Below are 23938 nucleotides of genomic sequence, written 5' to 3'. Positions count from 1 at the left end.
GAAGAACTTCAGACTTCAGGGGAGATCAGCTCTTTAGAGGAGAAACTTTAGGATCAAACTTATCCCTAAAGCAACTGAGGGCGAAGCTCACCTACTTTATTCGCAGTGCGGATCCTGACAGTACACCCGCAGGTCATGATCCTAGGAAAATTGCTTCATCACTGAATTTCTTTCCGTATATGGACTTTGAGCGTCTTTGCTCATACACTGGAAAGAAGTCATCCTAGTGCATTACTTGATTAGTGAGTGTCACCATAGTGGCACTAAAGACTGTTCAAATAATTCAGGTGGAGAAATATACATATAACACTTGTGCCGTGTGTACTTTACACAGAGATGATAACATTCAACATTACAGAAAATCATATTAGAAAATTTATTAAATTTTCAAATTTATATGTGGCACTAATACAATTTTTTCCCATTCAGGTGGAAACAAAATTTTTTCTGTATTATGTTGAATTGTAGTTTCTCATTACATATATAAACATAGGTTACCTTATGTTTTCATTTATTGAAATAAATGATGATTAATGTAATTTTGCATTTTATTTCGCCCTACAATTCATAAAGAAATAAAGTATACCAGAGTTTTGATATCCTAATTAAAACTGCATATATTAATGTCTGGATATTCATATAGCTTATACTTTTGTTCCTAATCAACATGGCTTGAGCCCCCCAAAAAAACGGATTTTGAGCGAAGCGAAAAATCTATTTTTGGGTGAGATAGCCATGTCGTCCTGATGGACCCGCTCTCCTTTTCCATAGAAAAGGCCTTGGTAGGATCCCTCCCCAAAACTACTATATCTGTAGCACCATGCTCAACGCTACAAGGAATAAGTGCCATCTTGGATACAGCGCCATCTAGATACTCAATAGTAGTACGGGAGGAAGGGTACCTTGATAACGGCTCCTCTTCTATTTTTGCCACTTTCCCCCTCGAAGCGAAAAAGCTATTCTGGGTGAAGATTGTTATGTGTCGTATCAAGATATTCGTCCCCTGATTTGTGCGATATCCTTAAGAGAAATTTTAAGGATATTCGCACCAGGAGTTAGAATTCTGGAGACCTAGAGGTAAATTCTCTGGGAATATTACTGTAGCCAAATATCCCTTAGAAAGCTACTTATAGGAACCTTCCATCAGGACGACATGACTATCTCACCCAAAAATAGATTCGATATATATATATATATATATATATATATATACTGTATATATATATATATATATATATATATATATATATATATATATATTATATATATATATATATATATATTATATATATATATATATATATATATATATATATTATATATTATATATATATATATATATATATATATATATATATATATATATATATATATATATATATATATATATATATATATATATATATATATATATATACTGTATATGTATATGTATATGTATATATATATATATATATATATATATATATATATATATATATATATATATATATATATATATATACTGTATATATTTCACTGTGCCAATGAAGTAGTTTTAGAATAGGAAATCTTTCATTTGTGAACTTCATAGTTTTCTTGAATTACGAATTTTACGAAATACAATCAAACTTATTGTTGATATCTTAATCTTGAGTTTTCAATATTAAACTTACCCGATAATCATGTAGCTGTCAACTCCGTTGCCCGACAGAATTCTACGGAAGGGATACGCCAGCTATCACTATACTAGAAGGGGGTGTACTCACCAGCGCCACCTGTGGCCAGGTACTGCAGTACTTCTTGTTGACACCACCTCAATTTTTCCTCTGTCGTGCTTCCGGCAAGACGTTCTTGGATACGCTTATAATTTTGGAGTATTGTTCACGGTTTTTGGTGAAGTATTTCTCTAAGATTTCAGCTTTCGCTATACTGGAAACTTTTCTATTAGCTTAGATAGCTTTTATTTTGTTTTGATTAATGGTTAACGATCTTTTGCTTGATTTGGAATCCCCCTTGACTTGCTCTTTGATTCAAGATGTCCGACCTTTCACAAGCCCCTCCCCATAGACGATGTAGGTCTTGTAATAGGCGTATTCCGAAGGCCTCGGTTGATCCTCACACCGCTTGTTCCGACTGTAGGGAAAGACCCTGTCAGTTGGAAGATCGATGTGAGGAATGCGCCGGACTTTCGGAACTTGAATTTGTTCGATTCCTTAAATATTCAACTAAGTTAGAGAGAGAGAGAGTTAGGAGGAGTTCTTCTCGCTCTTCGCTTTTTTCCTCACCTCATGATCCTCAACCTTTTCCTCCCCCTGTAGTGGCTACCCCCGAACCTACTATTTGTGCTCAGCCTGATATGTCCGATGTTTTGCGTGCCATTCAGGCTTTAGGTGACAAAGTGGAATCGGTAGTTAGTGACCATAAGTCTCTCTTGGCGGACGTCAAAGAACTTAAGGTCAAAAGTGCAGTGGGAGGTGGTAGTGCCAGTGCTGTGCCAAGTGCTAGTGTCAGTGCGGTGCCGAGTACTAGTGTCAGTGTCAGTGTTGTGCGTGAGGGTACTTCTGTGCGTGCCAGTCGTCCTCCCAGTCCGGGACCTCTTGCAAGCTCCCAAGCCCAGGGGAGAAGCAATGTCGAAGGGCAAAAGGGTTCGGCAGGCCTTGATCGGCGCACAGAAGTATCCTCGGTGGTTGCGGGCGTGTCTTACAGAGACCGTCACTCCCACCCGCAGACGATTGAGCCCTTATTTTCCTCGTCTGCAGGAGAAATTTCGGGGAGAAAACGCTGGACTCAGGTCTCAAGACCTCTTAAACGTAAAGTCCAGACCTCAAGAGTTCAACAACCCGGATGCAGTCATTGGATTAGCTCTGACTCTCCGCAGTCATCAGGTGACTGTACACCTCCTAAGAGAGGTAAGGCGATACCTCAACAGACCTCATCTTCTGTTAAGGCTTTGCCTCAGCAGACCTTAGCGTCTGTTGATCCCAAGATGACTTTGCTGCAGTCCATGCAGTCGCAGCTTGCGGTCTTAATGCGTGAGTTTCAGGCTGAGAAGGTTACACCTCCTCCTGCGAGCGCTCCGCCTCACCGCAGTCCAGTCTGCCAGGCGTACGAAGTTGAGGTTCCTCAGGCTACCTTACCGCGGTCGGAGTTGCCAGTTACCAACGTTGTGCAGCAACCTCCGCCTTCCTTAAGACAACCTCAACAATGGGAACAGGAGTCTTATGCCTTACTTCCTCCTCTTCCTCTTGCGGTTAGACCATCGAGGCAACAACCTCTTGAGGTACGACAACCTCTTCCATCCATGAGACAGCCGCCTCAGCTCTCGCTGCAGCCACCTCAACTTTCCTCAAGGCGAGAGCCTCAACTCTTAAGGCTAGCACCTCAGGAACCTCAACTCGTGAGTCAGGAACTGCGTTCTGCGCAGCCGCTACCTCAACTCTCGCAGCTCACACCTCAAGAACCTCAACTCGTGAGACAGGAACCTGCTACTGCGCACCCACAACCCTTGCAGCAAGCGCAACTCTTGAGACAGGAAGCTCATGCTAGGAGTCAGCCACCTCAACCCATGCACCTACCTTCCTCTACTCTACTTGACCAGTCTTTGCTGCCTGAACCTCAGGTTTTGATTCAGTCTCCTCTCTCCACTCTTGCTCCTCAGACCGCCGCAGAACCTCCTGCTTCCCAACCTCTTGACTTTGTCGTTACCAGCCCTCATCCTCTTCAACAGAGACTTGAGGATGAAACCGCAAGTGTTTATGCACCCGCTTGTCAAGATTCTGCTACTCAGCATACCGCTGTTACTTTACCTCTCACTTCGCAACACTCTGGTGATGAGGTTTCTGAGGAGGAAGCTGCGCACCTAGATCCCTCTTCGGACGTGGAGGAACCCAAGTCTTCTCCTCACTCCATTGACTTTCGCAAGGTCCTGGCTCTTTTCAGAGAGGTATACCCGGACCATTTTGTTTCTGCTACCCCCCGCTCTCCTCCATCTGAGTTTTCGCTGGGCATGCAACCTGTTAAGTCGGCCTATACTAAGCTCGTCTTTGCTAGATCCTCTAAGAGAGCTTTAAGAATGTTAGGGGATTGGTTGCAGTCCAAACAGCAACTAGGGAAGACTTCCTTTATGTTCCCACCTACTAAGCTGACTTCTAAGGCGGGCGTATGGTATGCCACAGGAGAGGAACCAGGCTTGGGAGTCCCTGCCTCTGCCCAGGCTGACTTCTCAAGTTTGGTCGACTCTCCTCGTAGATCAGCGATGAGGCGCTCTAAGGTCTGCTGGACCTTTTCCGACTTAGACCACTTCTTAAAGGGTATATTTCGTGCCTTTGAGATTTTCAATTTTCTCGACTGGTGCCTGGGGGCCTTGAGCAAGAAGACCACCCCTGCGGACAAGGACTCAGCCATGCTTATAATGTCCTGCATGGATAAAGCAATTCGGGATGGGTCCGGCGAGCTTGCATCAATGTTTGTTTCAGGAGTACTTAAGAAAAGGGAGCAACTCTGCACTTTTCTTTCTACTGGCATCACACCTTGTCAAAGGTCTCAACTCCTTTTTGCTCCGCTTTCTAAGTTCTTGTTCCCCGAAGAGCTTATCAAGGATTTGTCTGCGGCCCTGATTCAGAAGGACACTCATGACCTTGTGGCCTCTTCAGCTCGTAAGGCTAAGGTTGCTCCCTCAGTTCCCAGAACTTACCGCACCCCAGTGGCCGATACTCCTGCTACAAGGTTTATTCCGCCCTTTCGTGGCAGAGCCCCCAGTCGAGGAAGCTCCCGTCCAGACTCTTCCAGGAGCAGGTCTAGGAAAGGTCCCAAGACTTCAAAAGGCAAACACTGACTCTCCTCCTCTCCAGACAGCAGTAGGAGCCAGACTCAAGACCTTCTGGCAAGCTTGGGAAAGAAGAGGTGCAGACGCCCAGTCTGTCAAGTGGCTGAGGGAGGGTTACAGGATACCATTCTGCCGCAAACCCCCTCTGACCACTTCTCCCATCAACCTCTCTCCCAACTACAAGGAAAAGGACAAGAGGCTAGCGTTGCACCAGGAGGTGTCACTCCTGTTACAGAAGAAGGCAGTGGTTATAGTCCGGGACCATCAATCCCCGGGCTTCTACAACCGTCTCTTTCTGGTGGCCAAGAAGACAGGAGGTTGGAGACCGGTGCTGGACGTCAGCGCGCTCAATGCTTATGTCACCAAGCAGACGTTCACTATGGAGACGACGAAGTCGGTCCTAGCAGCGGTCAGGCAGGAGGACTGGATGGTCTCGTTGGATCTGAAAGACGCTTACTTTCACGTTCCTATTCATCCAGACTCCCAACCTTTCCTGAGATTCGTTTTTGGAAAGGTTGTGTACCAATTCCAAGCCCTGTGTTTTGGCCTAAGCACAGCTCCTATGGTGTTTACGCATCTGATGAGGAATATTGCAAAATTCCTCCACTTATCGGACATCAGAGCCTCCCTTTATTTAGACGACTGGCTGTTAAGAGCCTCCACGAGTCGTCGCTGTCTGGAGAGTCTCAACTGGACTTTGGACTTGATCAAGGAACTGGGTCTATTAGTCAACTTAGAAAAGTCCCAGCTCATTCCCTCCCAATCCATAGTTTACCTGGGAATGGAGATTCGGAGTCAGGCTTTTCGGGCTTTTCCATCGGCCCCAAGGATAAGCCAAGCCCTAGAATGCATCCTGAGCATGCTGAAGAGGAACAGTTGCTCGGTGAGACAGTGGATGAGTCTAACAGGGACCCTGTCATCGTTAGCCCTGTTTGTCGAGTTAGGGAGACTCCACCTCCGCCCTCTCCAATTCCATCTAGCAGCTCATTGGGACAAGGAGTTGACGCTCGAAGCAGTCTCTATCCCTGTCACCAAAGAGATGAAGACCACTCTCTTGTGGTGGAGGACCAACATCCTTCTCAAGGAGGGTCTATCGTTAGCGATTCAGACCCCCAATCTTCATCTCTTCTCGGACGCATCAGACTCGGGCTGGGGCGCGACCTTGAACGGATAGGAATGCTCGGGAACATGGAACAAGGAACAGGAAACGCTCCACATCAACTGCAAGGAGCTGCTGGCAGTTCATATGGCCCTAATGAACTTCAAGTCCCTCCTGCTAGGCAAGGTGGTGGAGGTGAACTCCGACAACACCACAGCCTTGGCTTACATCTCCAAGCAGGGAGGGACCCATTCGAGGAAGCTGTACGAGATAGCAAGGGACCTCCTCATTTGGTCAAGAAGTCTAAACCTCACTCTAGTAACGAGGTTCATACAGGGCAACATGAACGTCTCAGCAGATCGCCTAAGCAGAAAAGATCAAGTCATCCCCACGGAATGGACCCTTCACAAGAGCGTGTGCAACAGTCTTTGGACCTTGTGGGGTCAGCCTACGATAGATCTGTTTGCCACCTCCATGACCAAGAGGCTTCCTTTGTACTGTTCCCCAGTTCCAGACCCAGCAGCAGTTCATGTGGATGCTTTTCTGCTGAATTGGTCTCATCTCGACCTTTACGCATTCCCACCGTTCAAGATCATCAACAGAGTCATTCAGAAGTTCGTCTCGCACGAAGGGACACGGCTGACGCTGGTTGCTCCCCTTTGGCCTGCAAGAGAATGGTTCACAGAGGTACTACAATGGCTGGTCGACGTTCCCAGGACTCTCCCTCTAAGAGTGGACCTTCTACGTCAACCTCACGTAGACAAGGTACACCCAAACCTCCACGCTCTTCGTCTGACTGCCTTCAGACTGTCGAAAGATTCGCTAGAGCTAGAGGCTTTTCGAAGGAGGCAGCCAGAGCGATTGCCAGAGCAAGGAGGGTATCCACTCGTAGAGTCTACCAATCCAAGTGGGAAGTCTTCCGAAGCTGGTGCAGAGCCAATGCAGTTTCCTCTACCAATACCTCTGTAACCCAAGTAGCTGACTTCCTATTACATCTAAGGAATGAGAGATCCCTTTCGGCTCCTACGATTAAAGGGTACAGAAGTATGTTGGCTTCAGTTCTCCGCCACAGAGGTTTGGACCTTTCTTCCAACAAGGACCTTCAAGACATCCTTAAATCTTTCGAGACTTCTAAAGAACGTCGTTTATCCACTCCAGGCTGGAATCTAGACGTAGTCTTAAGGTTCCTTATGTCTCCTAGGTTCGAACCTCTCCAATCAGCTTCCTTCAAAGACCTTACCCTCAAGACTCTTTTCCTCGTCTGCCTTGCAACAGCTAAAAGAGTTAGTGAGGTTCACGCCTTCAGCAAGAACATTGGGTTCACATCCGAATCTGCAACATGTTCTTTACAGCTCGGATTTTTAGCTAAGAATGAACTTCCTTCACGTCCTTGGCCTAGATCGTTTGAAATTCCTAGCCTTTCCAACATGGTAGGTAACGAGCTAGAAAGAGTTCTTTGCCCTGTCAGAGCTCTGAAATATTATCTTAATAGGTCAAAACCTATACGAGGACAGTCAGAAGCCTTATGGTGTGCAATCAAGAAACCTTCGATGCCTATGTCCAAAAACGCGGTTTCGTATTATATAAGGCTTCTGATTAGAGAAGCCCATTCTCACATGAAGGATGAAGACCTTGCTTTGCTGAAGGTAAGGACCCACGAAGTGAGAGCCGTAGCCACTTCGATGGCCTTTAATCAGAACCGTTCTCTGCAGAGCATTATGGATGCAACTTATTGGAGGAGCAAGTCAGTGTTTGCATCATTTTATCTTAAAGATGTCCAGTCTCTTTACGAGAACTGCTACACCCTGGGACCATTCGTAGCAGCGAGTGCAGTAGTAGGTGAGGGCTCAGCCACTACATTCCCTTAATCCCATAACCTTTTTTAACCTTTCTCTTGAATGCTTTTATTGTTGTTTTTTGGGTTGTTACGGTAGGCTAAGAAGCCTTCCGCATCCTTTTTTTTTTGATTTGGCGGGTGGTCAATTCATTCTTGAGAAGCGCCTGGGTTAGAGGTTGTGTAGAGGTCCTTTAGTATGGGTTGCAGCCCTGTATACTTTAGCTCCTTAGAGTTGTTCAGCCTCCTAAGAGGAACGCTGCGCTCAGTAAGGAAGACGAACTTATTAAAGGCAGAGTAATGGTTCAAGTCGACTTCCTTACCAGGTACTTATTATTTCATTGTTATTTTGAATAACTGATTATATGAAATACGGGATACTTAGCTATCTTATAGTCATGTACACTGGTTTTCACCCACCTCCCTGGGTGTGAATCAGCTACATGATTATCGGGTAAGTTTAATATTGAAAAATGTTATTTTCATTAGTAAAATAAATTTTTGAATATACTTACCCGATAATCATGATTTAATTGACCCACCCTTCCTCCCCATAGAGAACCAGTGGACCGAGGAAAAATTGAGGTGGTGTCAACAAGAAGTACTGCAGTACCTGGCCACAGGTGGCGCTGGTGAGTACACCCCCTTCTAGTATAGTGATAGCTGGCGTATCCCTTCCGTAGAATTCTGTCGGACAACGGAGTTGACAGCTACATGATTATCGGGTAAGTATATTCAAAAATTTATTTTACTAATGAAAATAACATATTTTTGGGATTTTTAATCTATCAATTCCCTTCGGGTACCTTGCATCCATACCAGTAACCAATTCATTAGACCTTCACTCTTATTACTTCAGTTATAGGTAGTCAGTTCATTGTTCACCACTAGATTAAGGGAAATATATTACTTTATTAGGTTTTTGCTATTTCATGTAAAAATTATATTAAAGTTATGATTAGTATAATGTTACTGAAAGACATTTTTTTTCTCCTCTAGATACTGTCTCTTCACCCAGATTTAGAGTACAACGTCCATTTCCCTTTTGTGAGAGGCGACCTTAATATTCATAGTGGCCTAGGAGGCTCTATTACTGCAGTTTTAGCAGATTTAGAGACTATATGGGGTCACTGTATATCTTCTGTCCTCAATGTCCCCCTGAAAGATTTAAAGGTATGTTTCATTTTTGTGAGTTACATATGGTCATATACAAATGGAAACCTAAAGCCTTCTTAGTATAAACTATCTTACTTAAGACAATTGCTCTTATTCATAGCATGACTAATTTATAAATAAGTTGTGAATCTCCTCACTTCATCACTCGGCATCCTCAGCTTGAAGCTTCAGCCAATAATTCATGCCACTTCACTATTTAGTGTTTAATTTTATTGATGTTCCTTTAATATCAAACCAATAACTCAATAGCCCTTTTGTTTTTCATGGAAAGTTCCTCTGACAAATCTCCAGAGGAAGAAGAGAACCTCATTCTCACCAGATACTGAATGTACCACCACAGCATGGTCCAGTGGGTTAATGTATTAACCTATTTTCTTCCTTTTATGTTTGCCAGAGTACAAATTTTGTTCCCAAATCTACTAAAAAAATTAACCCAACCCTATCAGCTTATATATGTGCCTAATCATGCAGTTATCAGCTCACTGATCACACACACAAAGAAACACAAAACTGCGTCTCTGATGATAAGGGTTTTCTTTGTTTTTGTTCAAACAAACAACACCTTGTGTATTCGCTTTACTGTACTCATTTAAAAGGAAAAAAAATCCCAACATGTCTTCATTATGATTTCAGTATTTATTATCTTTTAATGTTTTGTTAACAATTCTTCCGAATTTCTTAAAATATTATTTTATTGCATAATGGCTTTTCTTCATGCTGGAAGTACACTCTCATTACCTTACTGGCTTTTGTAAGTGCATCTGCATGATTAGTCAATACTCAATGAATCTGCATGGTTTAAAGATAGTTTTCTATGTTATCTGAACTCGGCCTTATCAAGGTCTTCAACTGCAGGTCCACAATTATCAAGGTTTCTGTATAATCAAAGCCTCTTGCTCACTCTTGGGTTGAGGATGGAGCAGATTTTATTTTGAAGTTATGAAGATTTATTGGATGATGTAATTCTTCCTTTCCTGACAGATTTGTATAATTTCTTAGCTTTTGCTGATATTTACCACCATTCGTGTTTTCATTATTGAGTGTTCACATTCCAGCTGTAAGGAGTGTGAATAAAGTCTTCATTGCAATTTTCTTGCCTAACTTTTGACTTTTCAGAGTATGTTATTGATATAACTTGGCTAGAAGCAGAGGTTCTTGCTTTACCAAAGCCTAAATAGGAGAGATTGCTGAGTGAAGAGGTGTTTTGGGACCTCTGTTGAAATTTGTCCCTGAGCTGTATTTTAGCTTATATTTCTTATTTCTGAAATCTTTGAAAAATATTTGTTAATCTCATGGAGAGACTACAGTGAGAAGTAAAAGTATATCATGGCTGGTTGCCCCCTGTATGAATATGTGAAGGGAGACTTAAAAAGGTGAATAGAATGTGACTGTAAGTTTTTTTTTTTTAAAAATGAAGAGGCTTGCGTGCATTTTGAAGGCGCATATTCAATCAATTTGAAGGGAAATAAGATAACTGCTATAATGTACACTGTATAGTAAAGTTATTATGCCATAGCCTGTATTAATGGTATGTAATCAAACATAGTACATTACTCAAAACATGTTGACTACATGTATTGAATGAATATATTTTGTCATATGAAAATAATAATTCTAATTTTGCCACTGAAATATTATTACTATTGCTGTATCAAGAAAATATCAATATAGTTTTGTAATTATTATTGTTATTCTTGGTAGTAACCCAATCATATACTGTATTATGAAAAAATATGTTTTTATACACAAATCACAGAAACCAGAGTTTGGAATGAAGCAGAATGCAAATAATCTAAATTCTCAGTGGAATGTAAAAGTTTACTCCAAAAAACAATCCCAGCAACAGAAAAGTAACTGAAATCTAGAATACGTACTTGGTTTTATCGCTTGCTGATTACACTCGCTAGACTAAGGTGTGAAAGAAATAATGATTAATGAACAGGAGCTCTGAGAAGTGTCCAAGCAGCAGTACTCTGCAAATCAAGTACAGTACAAGGCAAACAAGAGTAGTGTTGCTATTAGTGCTACAGGTTCAGCAATAGTAAGATATCAATTGAGACATACCTCTGGTTCCAGGTCGTACATGTGTTGGTGAACTTGTCCTTGCTAAAAATCAAGAAAACTGGGAAGCTGGTAACTTGAGGTCATGAATATGCATATGAATAATAGATTAATGAAACGATGTTAAAATTAACTGCATATTTTCTAATGGCATAGACTTGAAGTTTCTTAAAATGTTTTGTTTTTTATGTAAATTATTTTCTTTTACAGTTTTATCGAGCGGTACTGATTATTCCGGATATCTACAACCGAGACCATGTTAAGAAGCTTATGAATTTATTGCTGAATGGTTTAGGCTTCTTCAGCTGTTTTGTTCTTCAGGTAAGCTTTGTACAATAGCACATAGTTTTTCTTTATTAGTAGAAGTGTAGTGAGTTTTTCTTTATAATAGTTGAGTAAAAATATTAAGGATCCGTGACTACTATTTGGGGACAAACGTTCAATGATATTTTGGATATCCTGTGCTAATGCACTGCAAAATTAGCCGGGGTGACCCTCCCAGAACCTTGGGCTAACTCCGTAAAGTGGCAAAATCAAAGATGGCCATCATGTTCGCTGTTTCGCCATTCCTTCTAGCAGCGCCATTTTGTTTGCTTGCTTTGGGAGTTTTCTGCTTGTTTTGTCAAGTTTTTGTGCAAATTTGAGAGTATGAATGGTTTTGCTTCTGCCTCATCGGTTAAGTTAAGTACCTTAACCTTTTTTGATGGAGAATTTCGCGTCTTCCCCTTTGTTTTTGCGCAGTTTTTATCTCACGGCTGTCACATGGCCGAAGCCTGAAGATCATGCCTTCAAATAAATAAGTGTTTTATATGAATTTCTTAGCTAGCCTTGTTGAAGTGTGTTATTTATATACTTTTACAACAGTGGTGTAAACAATAATTTTTACCCACAAAGATAATTTTGTGCTTCTCATTAACTTAGCTGTTTGGTAACTTGAGTGATATGATAAGAAAATTTAAGATGTAATTTTTTAGGAATGATGGTGCATCTTTTTTCTGACTGACAAAAAAAGAATACACAGCCTCATGTTTTATAATGAGGAATATTTATATATAAAATGGACCCAAAAAGTACCTGTGCCAGTTACTAATCCTGAGATACCCGTAGAGAGAAGGGACTCCCAAATCATTCATTGTGCCTCCTTCTTCTGGGATGAGTTGAATTCATTTGGCATGAGTTAAGAGACAGCAATTTGTGTTGGTCTATTTGCTCATCTTATGGGATACAGAACATCAGACTTCATTTTATAAATCATTACATGCATATAAGCAAATTACTTTACATGTTGAATAATTAAATTTCAAAGAAGGATAGTCACCATACTTTACAGAAATAGAGGCATAGATACAGAAAGAAATAGTTCATTGTAGAAGGAAGAAATGTTATGGCAGAAGTTACAACTTGGTCTATTTCAATTAGAGCAGAAGATCTGAATTTGACTAAGATGTGTCAAAACATATTCTCCTCATGTGGTAGTTGCAGTTTTTATAGCACTGATGGAACAACTATTTTCTATTCTTTTATTTCCAGTTTTTATGTAGGTTTTCTTGAAAATTTTGAAGTTTCTATTTTTAAATCAATGCAAAAATGCTCTGTATCTTATTACAAGAATGAAAATGTGTTTATCTCAATTCTTGTGAAATATCTGAATTTAACAGATAAGCTTGTGATCTAAAATAAGGATGCATGTTTCAGAATTAAGCTCATGTTTCTAACTTGTGATAAAATATGATGTGAAAAGGATTCTCCTCTGTAGGTTAATTTCTCTTTATCATATTCCATGACTGATTATATAGTGTTTAAAAAAGGGATTTTGACGTAGGAAAAATCTATTTCTGGGCGAAGGACCTGTGCCGCCCAGTAAAATTGGGCGTATAATCCAGAGGTCCCGCACTATTTAGATTCATCCACGACAGAAACCCCAATAGAGGAGAGCCGTTCAACCTCACTCGGTACTACTAACACTGCATCCGCTCAGAACCCAACTCCTTAGCACCCAAAGTTTGGGGACTCCAAGGGAGAGGAGCTGGGAGGGTTCACTGGGCGGCACAGGTCCTTCGCCCAGAAATAGATTTTTCCTACGTCAAAATCCCTTTTCTGGGCTCGAACCTGTGCCGCCCAGTGAATCTATACAAGAGAAATGTCACCAAACTTGCAAAATAAAGGAAAAAATATAAGCGTAAGGGAAATACAGGATGCTTTTAATCAGAGATGAGTACCAAAAAACAATTATAAGGGTATCTTAAATATGAACATAAATCCAATAAGGTAGGTATAATAATGCCGTGAGTGATAATATATACAGATACTCAGGAGTATAAAAATTTACAAATATAATAACAGTATTTAGGTGCGAGACCAACGAATACAATAGGGTATAAATGAGGCAGGTAAGAGGGAGAGATAAAGAGACAAGGTATTAACCTGTGAGTTACCTGGGAGTAACTACGCTCCCTGCGGCCACTGTAGAAAATTTTAGGGCTTCCAAATGTTTAAGGTAGTGTTTCTTGAACACTGACGGTGATTTCCACCCTGTATACCTGGAAAGGTCTGTAAAATTCATGTGGTGAAAAAAGTTCACCGAGGTAGCAACCGCCCTGATATCATGTGCAAGAGGAAAAGAGTCAGGGTTAGCTTGTTTAATAAAATACAAAATTTGTTGCCTGATCCCTTTAATAGTAATGGTACCGCCTTGTTCTCTAACGAATAGAGGCCCCGAGGAGTTAGAGGAGGTCCGGGATAAATAAGACCTAAGAGTAGTAACAGGGCACAGAGACGGATCTTGCGTGAGGGGAACAATTTTCCAGGAGGACCATCTGTTCTGAGGGTCTTCGTTCTTAGCCAAAAAGAATTTGTTAGGAGAAAGAAGGACCTCTCCCGAAGGCAGGAAGTCAATATGACCCGGGTCTCTCGACAAGGCTGCCAATTCAGAAATTCTTGCCCCGGAAGCCAAGCTCACCAGGAAAAGTGTTTTCCTGAGAAGGGGAATGTAATCACAAGAACTGTTAATGGTATCAGAAGCCAATTTGAGTATGTCATTAAGGAACCAGGTCACCGGGGTAGGACGAGTAACCGGTTTCAGTCTGGCACAAGCTTTCGGAATTGAAGCTAACAAAGAGTCGGTTAAGTCTATGTTAAAACCCACTAGGAAGATCTTTTTCAGAGCAGATTTAATAGTGGTGATAGTATTGGCTGCCAGACCTGATTCTAATAAAGATCTAAAGAAAGTGACTGTAAGGTTCAAGTTCATACAGTTCACGTCTGAGTCTATCAAAAATTTTGCCAACTTTTTAACTGCAGAGTCATACTGGCGGATGGTGGAATCCCGTTTATCCGATTCTAGGAACAAGGTGTTTTGAGGATCAATATTGGCACCATGCATAGCCGCAAACTTCATAAAGTCCATAAAGTTAGGGCGCTCTGAATGTTTGAGAAAGCGTACACAACGCGTGTTTGTACTATCTGAGACAGAACCGGATTGGGTATCGGGTGAGGGTATAGTCTCAACTCTCGCAGGAGAGGATACCAGTTGCTCTTGGGCCAGTTGGGTGCGACCAAGGCTACTTGTCCCTTGAAGGATCTCAGCTTGTCTAGAACTTTCAGCAAAAGATTCACCGGGGGAAAGAGATAAATCTTTTCCCAGGTGTCCCAATTCTGTGACATGGCGTCTGTGGCGTAAGCCTGAGGGTCTAGATTGGGAGCCACATATACTCTCAATTTGTGGTTGGATTCCGTGGCGAAGAGGTCCACTTGGAGACCGGGAACCTGAGAGAGAATCCACCGAAATGACTTTAGATCGAGTGACCATTCCGATTCTAGAGGGGAGGTCCGGGACAGGGCGTCTGCCACTACATTCCGGACTCCCGCCAGGTGGACAGCTGAAAGATGCCAACGGTTCAAGGCTGCTAGGGAGAATATGGCTACTAGAACATGGTTCAGAGGCCCTGACTTTGACCCGCCTCTGTTGAGGCAGCGGACCACCACTTCGCTGTCGAGGACCAGACGAAGGTGTTGTTTCTTGGGAAGAGCGAGACGTTTCAGGGTTAGAAGAACTGCCATGGCCTCCAGCACATTGATGTGAAATTGGCGGAACAAGGGAGACCAAAGACCTTGAACTTTCTTGAGCTGAGAATAGCCGCCCCAACCTGATAAGGATGCGTCCGTGTGAATGATTAATTTCGGAGGCGGAAATCGAAGGGGAACTGACTTTGACAGACTGTTTGCTCTTGTCCAAGGAAGAAGTCTTTCCCGTAGAATGGGAGGAAGGCGGACTTTCCTGTCCCGGAGCTTCCGGTTCGCCCTCGAACGCCAGACACGATTGATATCTTTCAATTTTGCCTTCAGAAGAAGATCCGTCACTGAGGCAAACTGAAGGGACCCCAGAATCCTCTCTTGGAGTCGTCTGGAACTTACTTTGTCTTTGAGAAAGCGTTTGGTGTTCCTTGCAATCTCTAACCTCTTGGGTTTGGGAAGACACAGAGTATGAGATATAAGATCCCATTGCAGGCCGAGCCATTGGAACTTCGATTTTGGAAGAAGACGGGACTTCTTGAAGTTGATCAGGAAGCCTAGAGATTGAAGATAATGGATGACTTTGTGAGTGGCTTTTAGGCAATTTTGGGAGGTGTCTTGACCAAATGAGCCAGTCGTCCAGATAGGCTACTGCTTGAATCCCTTGATTCCTGAGTTCCTGAACAGCGACTTCTGCTAACTTTGTGAAGATCCTTGGGGCGATGTTGAGCCCGAAAGGCATCACCTTGAAGGAGTAACTTTTGTCCCCTAAGCGAAAGCCTAGGTACGGACGGAAGTGTCTCGCTATCGGGACGTGATAATAGGCGTCTGTAAGATCGATAGAGGTGGTGACGGCCCCACGGGGAAGTAAGGTCCGCACCTGCGAGACGGTAAGCATTCGAAACTTGTCGCATTGAATGGACAAGTTGAGAAGGGATAGGTCTAGAATCACTCTTCTTTTGTCTGAATCCTTCTTCGGGACACTGAACAGCCGACCTTGAAACTTCAGGTGTTTCGTTTCTTGTATGGCGTTCTTTTGTAAAAGATCCTGGACAAATTCGACCAGGTCCGGAGTGGAATGTTGACGAAATTTGTTCGGAGGAGGAGGTCCTTGAATCCAACTCCACCCCAGTCCCTTGGAGATGATACTGAACGCCCAGGGACTGAACCTCCATTTGTTGCGGAAGGCATAGAGCCTCCCCCCTACCTGCTGCACCTCAGTATTGGTTTGAGGAGTTGCCTCCACGTCCGCCTCGGAAGTTCTTTCCTCTGCGAAAGGCTCTTCCCCTGCCTTTGTTCTGGTTAGAACCACGGTGGTAGCCTCTACCTCTACCATAACTCTGGGAAGAGCTATGAGCCTCATACGACTGGTTAAAGGCAGGAGAAGTGGCGGAGGCACCGGAAAGCTGGCTCTTAGGGAGCAGAACGGTGACATAGTCGTCCGAAGGAGCCTGAGAGGTGGAAGGCTGTGCAGGGGCAACAGGAGATGGGGGAAGAGGCAGCCGGAAAATGGACGAACCACTCTGCTGTTGCCTGAACTGGGTGGAGGTATATGGACGGAGCTTCTTCCTACCCCGGGCTTGGTAATTTGCAGGGTCATATTTACGTTTAGGAGTCAAACCCCAACGGGCTTTAAGGCTCTGGTTGACTCTAGTGGCCTCCGCCAAGACTTCCTCTACAAGGTCCTCAGGGAAGAGGTTTGAACCCCAACAGGAGGACCGGATAAGCTTATTAGGTTCATGCCTAATAGTCGCCTCTGCCAGGACATGTTTGCGACACCTGCGTTTAGCAGTAGCGAAGTCATACAGGTCATAGTATAATGACTGCAACGTAGCCTTGTTGAGAGACTTAAAAATACTCTCAGTATCGTAAGTCAAGGCTATCGACTCCGTGGAAGTGGCCAAGTTCAGAGTACGGCCAACGCGTAGGCGGGAATCATACTCCTGTTTAATGAGGGATTCCGGGAGACGGGGAAGCCGCTCACTAAACATTACTGAAGCACAGTCTGCTGCTAGCTTTCCAGAGGTAAGAGTGGTATGGACGTTGTCCCAACACTCAATGCCTGAAGGAAGAAGGAGGGAGATTGGATCCACCTCTCGGATGGGAGGCAAGGGCTTCTCCTCCAGAGCATATTGGAAGGCAAGCTCTGCTACCTTATTGACACATGGAGTCACGGTGTTTTTGTCCATAAGGAACATTGTGAAGGAGCTCTTATAAGGCGTCAACATAGTGTTGGTGCAGCCGATGTCATTCAGGAATCTGGCCCACACAGATTGGGCTTGCTCTTTTGGGAAGATGACTGTCTCCTTGGGGACCTTGTCTAACCGAACCAAAGCTTCCTCGGTAAGCCTGGCATAACCATGAAATGGAAATGCCAGACCAGGAGGAAAGAATTCAAAGTCCTCTAGGGGACGAGTGCCAAGACCCTCCAAAGTTAACATTCCGTCTGAGAACGGGGAATGAAGAGCCATACGCCAAGGGTTATTTTTGGCAAACGGCGGGAGCTTAGAGGCATCCGGGATGAGAGAGCTTTGGACTCGCTCCGGAGCACCTTGCTCTAATGCCCCAAGTCTCTCACCGATGTTAGAGAACATCGTGTCCATCTTAGACTGCATCTCTGATACCAACTTAGCCTGCATCTCCGACACGATGCGAAGCATGGCTGATTCGGAAAGGCCCGGGCTAGCAGCAGGTGTGGCGGAATGAACTCCCGGGTCGCGAGACTTAGAGGAGGAGCCAGAAGCCTTAGATGACAGGTTTGTATTCTGTTTAGAACCATGAGAAGCCTTATGAGGCTTACGAGCTTTAGGTAAGGTTCTAGACTTACTCTTGGGGGGAACCGGGTGTGATCGTTGGGACGAATCACGGTCCCCAGAAAAACCATGAAAGGAAGAGCGATCAGATGAAGAAGAAAGAGAGGGGCTGAGGATAGGAATCTCAGCGCCGGAAAAACCTGCCTCACTTACCACCCTACCTGTATCTGGATCATCCAATAACATGGGTTCCACGTCAAGGTTCATGGAGGCAACATTGTCTTCTAGATCTCCGGGGGCGTCCGACGGATCCTGCTCTGGATCAATAAACCCCGCTATGGTGGCATCAATGTGGGCAATGATGGGAGCTGCAACATGCCTAGCCACAGCGGCTGAAGACTTGGCGTTGGGGTAAATCAAGGAACAGTAGTCCTCGGAGAGGACGTACGGCCGCTTGGACTTCACGTTCCGGGCAAAACCACCAACCCACACTTTCAGTGTGGCCCGAGCCGCAGACTTTTGCTCCGGGGATGCCTGAAATAATAGTGGGAATTAAAAAGGGGAGGCTCCCAGTGGTCCTACAAGACCATAGATATCTTACTAAATAGTGTATGTATGCCAAAAAAGGTAAGATAAATAAGAAGGCAACATAGCCAACGGGACTCACTGAGTCAGATCCAAGGGTGGTAACGAGGTCAAAACAGACCACACAGTTATCCGGGTGCCATACCACGACATCCTCCAGCTGCACTCCGCAGAGGGCGTGAGACCGACAGACGGTATGGCCGCAGGGCTGATGTAGAACAGCTGCACAGGCCGTCGTCTGACAATGCACCATCTATAAAAAGAATAGTATATGAGAAACTGTAATTCTCTTAAGTAGGGGCGGGTCCGGAGGACCCGGGCCTAACATAAGCCTAACACAAGATTAGAGCTTAACTGTAATATTCTTAAGTAGGGGCGGGTCCGGAGGACCCGGCCTAAACATAAGTCTAGCTTAAGACTAAAGTATAGCCATCCATTCCGGTCGAGCCGGGAGCATAAAAAAGGATGCAACAACAAGAAATTGAGACACATGGTGTCTGATTTCCCGGGGCGAGGCTAAGCCCCGGGCCGGGAAATAAAAGTATCCAAAACCAATTCGTATAGGAACTCCGGGATAGTGATCTGTCATATAATCATCATAGGAACTGTTATAAATTAATAGGGGGGCGGAACTGTAGATAAGAACCGCCAACCGAACCCAGAGGGTTTCATATAACATAAACCAGTGTGATAAGTGAATATAAAATAGGGTGCACCGGGATCCAACTCTGTTGACCGGTGGCCAACCAGACTAGACAGAGCCGAACCCGCCGGGACACCCGGAGGACAAAGTCCATAAACACTGAAATACCCCCTCTACAAGGAGGGAAGGCAACGGTCCCCTAGGGGAGGGGGGGAGAGAAGCCTAGCCGCCCACTTAGCGAGAGGGGGAGCATGGGGGAGGATCACGTGATACGGAGCAGCAGGGCTACCAACTGACGATCCCCAACCAGACAGATCAAACGGAGTAATAGCACAATATTCATTATAATAGTAATAGCGTTGATAATATAAAATAAACACATAAAAATTTTTGGGCAAGGCATGCAACATAATAATTAAATCACAAAAGACACACCTGATGGCTTAAAAAATAACATTGCCGCCTAGCAACGAAGGTCGGCAGCCATAACGATACGTAAATGATATCGGCCCAAAAAGTGAACCACGAGGGTTCTAAACGCTAAATAATGAATATCCATAATAACAAATAAAATTTAAAAATAAAAATAATACATATAGTAACACCGCGAGTGAAACTAAAAGCTCTCAAAACAGGAGTACCAACTGTAAGTGGAATTAAGCAAGATCGGTATGAACGAAGAGAATAAACTCCTATAATTCAAATATTAAACGATCTAGGTTGCTCAAAACACAGCAAAACCAAGCTTGGTACTTAACTTAGACGGTGTCTCCAGGGAAACCGACGAAGAAGCCATAATCCAATGAAAATAAGTAGAAAAACGAGAGCACAACAAAAAAGCGGGTTACACACAAGACGTGCTAAAAGGAGTTGGGTTCTGAGCGGATGCAGTGTTAGTAGTACCGAGTGAGGTTGAACGGCTCTCCTCTATTGGGGTTTCTGTCGTGGATGAATCTAAATAGTGCGGGACCTCTGGATTATACGCCCAATTTTACTGGGCGGCACAGGTTCGAGCCCAGAAATACTCTACAGTATACACTAGCTTTGAATTGGAGAGCTAAGAAATCGCATTGTGATTTTTGTATTCACTCGTTTAATTGCAACATAATATTTACACATTTAATTGCAACATAAATCATCTGTCACAAAGGTTTGAGAAACTTCAACCAAAGTGAGTATGATAACTCACTAATATCAGATGTCAAGGATATGAGTGCAGTAATGCAATGTTTTGATGAGTCAATAACAACCCATTCAGACTACAAAAAGTACTGAAAAGCTATTGTGAACTTTTGTAATGCATCACATACTTTGTTATTACATTTCTATTAAAGGGGGGAGGAGGATGCAATGATGTACCAAACTGGAAGTCTTTTTTTACAGCCTTTTTTTTAAGGAAATTATTACAATTGGAAAAGTCCAGAGGCCATGTCATAATTATTGTCTGCTTCATGAATTCAAAATGTATCTAGAAACATTATTAACCAGAAAGTAACATACTGTACAGCACTTGATAGAGTAGATAAAAAGTCAAAGGATTTTGTTTGATTATTATAATATAATTTAAGGGTATCTTTCATCTAAGAATGTTGAAAATGTTCAGGTGAAGGGCAATTTCCCCAACTTTTTTAAGCCATAAAGGGATTTGATAATGAATAATTTTCTTATTCGAAATTCAATTTCAAAGGAATGTATTTGGGAAGTATAATACAATTTAAGGGTATCTTTCATCTAAGAATGTTGAAAATGTTCAGGTGAAGGGCAATCTTCCCCCAGCATTTATTTTAGTCGAAAAGGGATTTGATAATGGATAATTTTCTTATTCGAAATTCGACGATTACAATCCATGCATGTTAATGAATTGTCGATTCTTTTATGTTCAAGGCATTTCATTACTTTAAGGATTCAATAGGAATTAAATTAGAATGTATTACTTTATTTTCGGAAGTTAAAAAACTGAATTCTCAAATATTTTATTTGAATAATGGTAGAGAAATCAGTTTGTAAGATAATCTATCTGGGGCATGGGAAATTTAACCTCTTTCTAGGTACTCCTGTTGGACCCTGATTTATTTCACAAAACCCTCCCATCAGCGTATGGCAATTCTGGCTTGGATTGCCCCATCGTCCCTCATAAGACAGCCAGAACCTGAAAAGGAGATAAATTCATTGTAATAGTGTATACTGTGACAAAAGTGTGACACAAGGGTGGTACAATACTGTATATGTATATACAGTATATTCAACAACTGACCATATCCATGTAAATAATCAGCTAATCGAGATATCAACAGTATGACAAACCATTATGTATGGCATCCATAGACTATGAGAAATCTTTTGATTCTGTTTAAAACTTCAACAGTAATGAAAGCCCTTCAAAAACAAGAACTAGGTGAATTTTATGTTAAAACCCTTAAAGATATCTATATGGGAATTACAACAGTCCTAAAACAAGATAAAGCTATTGAAATGATTCTGATTGAGAGATAAGTTAGATAGGGAGTTCCCATCTCCCCTAAATTATTCACAGCACGTGTAGAAGTTTTTAAGAATTTAGAATGAGATAATGAAGGAATCAACATTAATGGGGAATACAGTACCTTAACAACTTAGGAATAGCAAAAGATGATAGGAGGTTTGAATAGAGAAATCAGAAGTGTAGGACTGAAAATGAATATGAGTAAAAGCAAGATAATCCATCATATACCAAAGGCACTTCCCCCAATTTTGGGGGGTAGCCGACATCAACAAAGAAACAAAACAAAAAAGGGGACCTCTACTCTCTACGTTCCTCCAGCCTAACCAGGGACTCAGCCGAGTTCAGGCATAAAAACAATTAGAATAGCGCCAACGTTATCCCTGCGTGTCGTAAGAGGCGACTAAAAGGGACGGAACGAGGGGGCTGGGAACCCCCTCTCCTGTATAAAAAATCCTGTGAGACAGCAACAAAAAGCAAGATAATGTTTAATGAAAATGCAGAGAGACAATAAGTATCAATTTTGAATGAACTAGAGATTGTTAATGGATCTATGTACATGGGACAGGCAGTAAGTGTTTCCCCCAGACATGAGACCAAAATCAAAAGAAGGATAAGCATGGGATGTAGAGTTTTTTTGTTAACAAATTGAGATTGTGGAAAGTATAATGCCTCTTTCTCTAAAAAGGAAAGTATTTAATCGATTGGTCCTACCAGTATTGATTTACACTTCATAAACCTGGAGCCTTGCTAAAGCCTTAAAACATAAGCTAGTTACAACTTAAAGACCTATGAAAAAAATAATGATGGGATTAACACTAAAAGACAGAAAAAGAGAAACATGGATACAAAAGCAAACTAAAGTAGATGGTATTCTAACAACAAGTAAGAAAAAATGGACATGGACAGGACATATAATGATAATGACAGATAATAGATGGAAAAGAAGAATAACAAAATGGGTACCTAGAGATTGTAAACAAAGCAGGGATGGAAGAGAAGATGGTGGATTGACATGCTAAGAAAACTTGCGGGTATACACGGGCAAAGAAAGATCATAAATAGGTGCTTGTGGAAAGACATGTCTGAGGCTTTTGTCCTGCAGTCTACTAGCAAGCTCAGCTACTAAGTCATCAAGGTTTTACCTTTATTTTCATCTAAGCCTATTAACACTTTTAAATCAATACTTCTCCATTCATCATCTCTTACTTCAGGCTTCATAGTCTTCTGCCATGTAGTCCTGGGTCTTCCAGCTCTTCTAGCACCTACTGGAACCCAGTTAAAAGTTTGTTGAACTAATCTCACTTGGAAAGTGCAAAGAGCATGCCCAAACCATTATCATCTACCCCTCACCGTGATCTCATCCACATATGACACTCGAGTAATCTCTCTTATAGTTTTATTTCTAATCCTATCCTGCCATTTAACTCCCAATATTCTTGTGAGGGCTTTGTTTTCAAATCTACAAAATCTATTGAAGATTATTTCATTGTCATATCATGACTCATGTCCATAGAGTAACACTGATCTTACTAAACTGATATATAGCCTGATTTTTATTTGTAATTTCAGGTGATTTGATTTCCAAATTTTACTTGAACTAGCCATTGTCTGATTTCCTTTTTTTCAAACTTTCATTAAAATCCAATCTTAAAGACCCCATATTAGAGATCATATTTCCTAAATACTTGAATGATTCTACCTCATTAATCTCTCCCTCCAGTGATATTGTATCTTCCATTGCATATTCCAGTCTCATCGTCTCTTTTTTTTCTATTTATTTTGGGCCCAACCTCCTGTGATATGTCATGCATTTTGGTAAGCAAACCTTGCAAATCCTGTGGTGTTCTGCTAATAAGGACAGTGTCATCAGCATACTCTATGTCAGCTAATTTCTTATTACCAATCCAGTCCAATCCTTATCCATCATCCTCAACTGTTATATGCATTACAAAATCCATGAGGAGGATAAACAACATAAGTGAGAACACATTCCCTTGGAGTACTCCACTGCTCACTGGAAATTCATTTGGTAGGACTCTACTAAGATTAACTCTGCCCTTGCTATGCTTATGTACAGACTCAATCAAATTTACATATTTATGTGGAAATTCTATTATAATGCAACACTCCACAAAATTGGCTTGTGCACACTATCCAAGGCTTTTTCTTAGTCCACAAATGTCATCAAAAGGGGTTTCTGTATTCTACACATTACTGTACAACACATCTTAAAATGAAAATTTGGTCATTGCAACTTCTACATTTTCTAAATCCTCCTGGTTTATCTCTCAGGTTTTCATCAATCTTTTTCTCTAGTCTCTTTAAAATAAGCATACCCTATGTTTTCATAAGTGAAGTAATTGTGATGTCTTTGTATTTACTGCAATCAGTCAGGTCTCCTTTTATTGCCATTTTTCACCAACACTCCTAGCTCCCATTCATCAGGTTTTGCCTCTTCATGCCACATTCTACAAAATAATCTTATAA

The 23938-nt window shown here is 42.2% G+C and overlaps 2 protein-coding genes across 2 annotated transcripts in view; one reads left to right on the top strand and one right to left on the bottom strand.

The window, feature by feature from the left end:
• The window catches only part of LOC137635464 (actin-related protein 8-like), a 140353-nt gene that overhangs the window by 9201 nt on the left and 107214 nt on the right, over nucleotides 1-23938 (top strand). The window contains exons 2-3 of the mRNA XM_068367926.1: nucleotides 8740-8913; nucleotides 11188-11298. Of these exons, the coding sequence (XP_068224027.1) occupies nucleotides 8740-8913; nucleotides 11188-11298 (285 nt within the window). The remainder of the gene's footprint in view (nucleotides 1-8739; nucleotides 8914-11187; nucleotides 11299-23938) is intronic.
• LOC137635463 (uncharacterized) overlaps nucleotides 20309-23938 on the bottom strand; it is a 62214-nt gene continuing 58584 nt past the window's right edge. The window contains exon 7 of the mRNA XM_068367925.1: nucleotides 20309-21118. Coding sequence (XP_068224026.1) covers nucleotides 20983-21118 — 136 coding nt within the window. The 3' untranslated portion in view covers nucleotides 20309-20982. The remainder of the gene's footprint in view (nucleotides 21119-23938) is intronic.

This window comes from Palaemon carinicauda, unplaced genomic scaffold (assembly GCF_036898095.1).
Source record: "Palaemon carinicauda isolate YSFRI2023 unplaced genomic scaffold, ASM3689809v2 scaffold128, whole genome shotgun sequence".
In the NCBI taxonomy this organism is placed as follows: domain Eukaryota; kingdom Metazoa; phylum Arthropoda; class Malacostraca; order Decapoda; family Palaemonidae; genus Palaemon; species Palaemon carinicauda.
This window is presented reverse-complemented; position numbering and strand designations above follow the sequence as displayed.